Here is a 3,056-nt window from a genome sequence, read left to right on the forward strand (position 1 = left end):
GGGTTGCGTGCTCAGTCCCCTCCTGTACTCCCTGTTCACCCATCACTGCAAGGACAGGCATGACTCCAACACCATCATTAAGTTTGCCGACAAACAACAGTGGTAGGCCTTATCACCGACAACGATAAGACAGCCTATAGGGAGGAGGTCAGAGACCTGGCCGTGTGGTGCAAGTATAACAACCTCTCCCTCAACGTGATCAAGACAAAGGAGATTATTGTGGACTACAGGAAAAAAAAGAGGACTGAGCACGCCCCCATTCTCATCGACAGGGCTGTAGTAGAACAGGTTGAGAGCTTCAAGTTCCTTGGTGTCCACATCACCAACAAACTATCATGGTCCAAACACACCAAGACAGTCGTGAAGAGGGCACGACAAAGCCTATTCCCCCTCAGGAGACTGAAAAGATTTGGCATGGGTCCTCAGATCCTCAAAAAGTTCTACAGCTGCACCATCGAGAGCATCCTGACTGGTTGCATCACCGCCTGGTATGGCAACTGCTCGGCCTCCGACCGCAAGGCACTACATAGGGTAGTGCGTACAGCCCAGTACATCACTTGGGCCAAGCTTCCTGCCATCCAGGACCTCTATACAAGGCGGTGTCAGAGGAAGGCCCTAAAAATTGTCAAAGACTCCAGCCACCCTAGTCATAGAATGTTCTCTCTGTTACTGCACGGCAAGCGGTACCGGAGCGCCAAGTCTAGGTCCAAAAGGATTCTTAACAGCTTCTACCCCCAAGCCATAAGACTCCTGAACAGCTAATCATGGCTACCCTTACTATTTGCATTGCCCACCCCCCTCTTTTACGCTGCTGCTACTCTGTGTATTAGTTATGGATAGTCACTTTAACTCTACCCACATGTACATATTACCTCAATTACCTCGACTAACCGGTGCCCCCGCACATTGACTCTGTACCGGTAACCCCTGTATATAGCCCCCCTACTGTTATTTTATTTTACTGCTGCTCTTTAATTATTTGCTATTTTTTATTTTTTACATATCTATTTTTTTATTTTCTTAAAAACTGCATTGTTGGTTAAGGGCTTGTATGTCAGTATTTCACTGTAAGGTCTACACCTGTTGTATTCGGCGCATGTGGCAAATAACATTTGATTTGATTTGATTTATTCACACCCTGTTGCCCTTTTTTTACAGAATGACACCAAACGCCACCCTTCCATTCACCCTCGTCACCTCAGCCACCCAACATGACAAAGCCAAGGTGGTAGACATTGATGCCATCATGAACAACTTACATATTGTACTTTACATGCTGACCATTGTCCTGGGCACCACGGGCAACTCTGTAGTCATCTGGGTGGCAGGCTTCAAGCTCAAGCCCACCGTCGCCAATGTGTGGCTGGTCAACCTGGCCGTGGCCGACCTCATCTTCTGCCTGAGCCGTGTGCTCTCGCTGACCAAGAAGCTCCTCTTTGACTACTGGCCATTCGGCATCTTCTTGTGCAAGTTCAACGGCTTCTTCAGGTACGCCAACATGTTCTGCAGTGTGTTCCTGCTCGCCGTCATCAGCATGGACCGGGCACTGTGCGTCTGGCACCCCGTCTTTACCAAACGGCGTAGGACGATCTGCGCCGCCCGCCTGGTGAGCACCGGCGTGTGGGCGGTGGCGGCCATTTTGAGCACCCCCTACTTCGCCTACCGCCAGGTTTACCTGGATAAGAACAACCTGAGCAAGTGTTCGCTGGAGGAAAAGGAGCCAACGAAGGACGATAACAGCGCTAAGCTAGTGCTCTACTCCATCCGCTTCCTATGCGGTTTCCTGCTTCCTTTCCTCATCATCCTCTGCTGCTACATCCTGGCAGGGCTAGGCATCCGACGCACCCGCCTGTTGGGCAAGTCACGTCCCCTCCGTATCCTGGCATCGCTGGTCTGTGCCTTCTTCCTGTGCTGGGCGCCCTACCACTGCCTCCTACTGGCCAAGATGGTGAACAGCAAGAGTACGATGGTGAAGGTTGGGCTGACAGTGGCCACAGGCTTTACCAACTTCAACAGTTGCGTGAACCCGCTGCTTTACTTCTGTATGGGGTTGGACATGAGAGGGTCGAGGTTCAGGCAGAGCTTAGCGGGAGTGTACCGGAGAGCACTAGCCGATGACAGGGATGGTCGCTCCACGCAGTCCAACGAGCGCACAGTGGATAAGAGTTCTGGCTCTGCGTCACGACCTGCAATGGTGACCGGTCAGTCTCGAGTGAATGTGGCCAACGTCTGAGGGAAGTCACATTTGTTATGAGGAGGTGTTTCAGTCCTTATTAGTTCACAGGCTAGTTAACACTGAATAGCTGAATAGCTTGTGTAGACAAACATTTTTCATATTTTTTAACAGTTGGGATACATATAGACATAGGGTAACTGTGAATTTATGCAAATGACTCAATAAATAATGATCACACTTTCTAAGTGTTATATGATGAAAATCTGAGAAAGAACGTGGAACAGTGCCTAGAAAATAGAAAAGAACATATCAGGAGGAAGTGATACTACTGTTGGGGAAAGTCATAGATGACTTCAGACATGCTATGTTTTTTTTGTGTGTTTTTTTTAGGGGGTAGATCAGCTTTAATATTGCAGATAGATTGTAACTTCCATCAATGTACAGTTGAAATCGGAAGTTTACATACACCTTAGCCAAACACATTTAAACTCAGTTTTTCACAATTCCTGACATTTAATCCTAGTAAATATTCCCTGTCTTAGGTCAGTTAGGATCACCACTTTATTTTAAGAATGTGAAATGTCAGAATAATAGTAGCGAGAATTATTTATTTAAGCTTTTATTTATTTCGTCACATTCCCAGTGGGTCAGAAGTTTACATACACTCAATAAGTATTTGGTAGCATTGCCTTTAAATTGTTAACTTGGGTCAAACATTTCGGGTAGCCTTCCACAAGCTTCCCACAATTAGTTGGGTGAATTTTGGCCCATTCCTCTTGACAGAGCTGGTGTAACTGAGTCAGGTTTGTAGGCCTCCTTGCTCGCACACGCTTTTTCAGTTCTGGCCACAAATGTTCTATAGGGTTGAGGTCACGGCTTT

General features: G+C 47.4%; 1 protein-coding gene across 1 annotated transcript; it reads left to right on the plus strand.

Annotated features, from left to right (window-relative positions):
• Nucleotides 1-1,159: 1,159 nt before the first annotated feature.
• On the plus strand, nt 1,160-2,233 carry LOC311106996 (formyl peptide receptor 2-like; the record flags this gene model as incomplete). Its single annotated transcript, XM_084149424.1, has 1 exon — nt 1,160-2,233. The coding sequence occupies one exon, from the start codon at nt 1,160-1,162 to the stop codon at nt 2,231-2,233; it is 1,074 nt and encodes a 357-aa protein (XP_084005550.1).
• Nucleotides 2,234-3,056: the final 823 nt, after the last annotated feature.

The sequence above is a fragment of the Coregonus lavaretus genome (assembly GCF_964263955.1).
Source record: "Coregonus lavaretus genome assembly, chromosome: 3".
Classification (NCBI taxonomy): Eukaryota; Metazoa; Chordata; class Actinopteri; order Salmoniformes; family Salmonidae; genus Coregonus; species Coregonus lavaretus.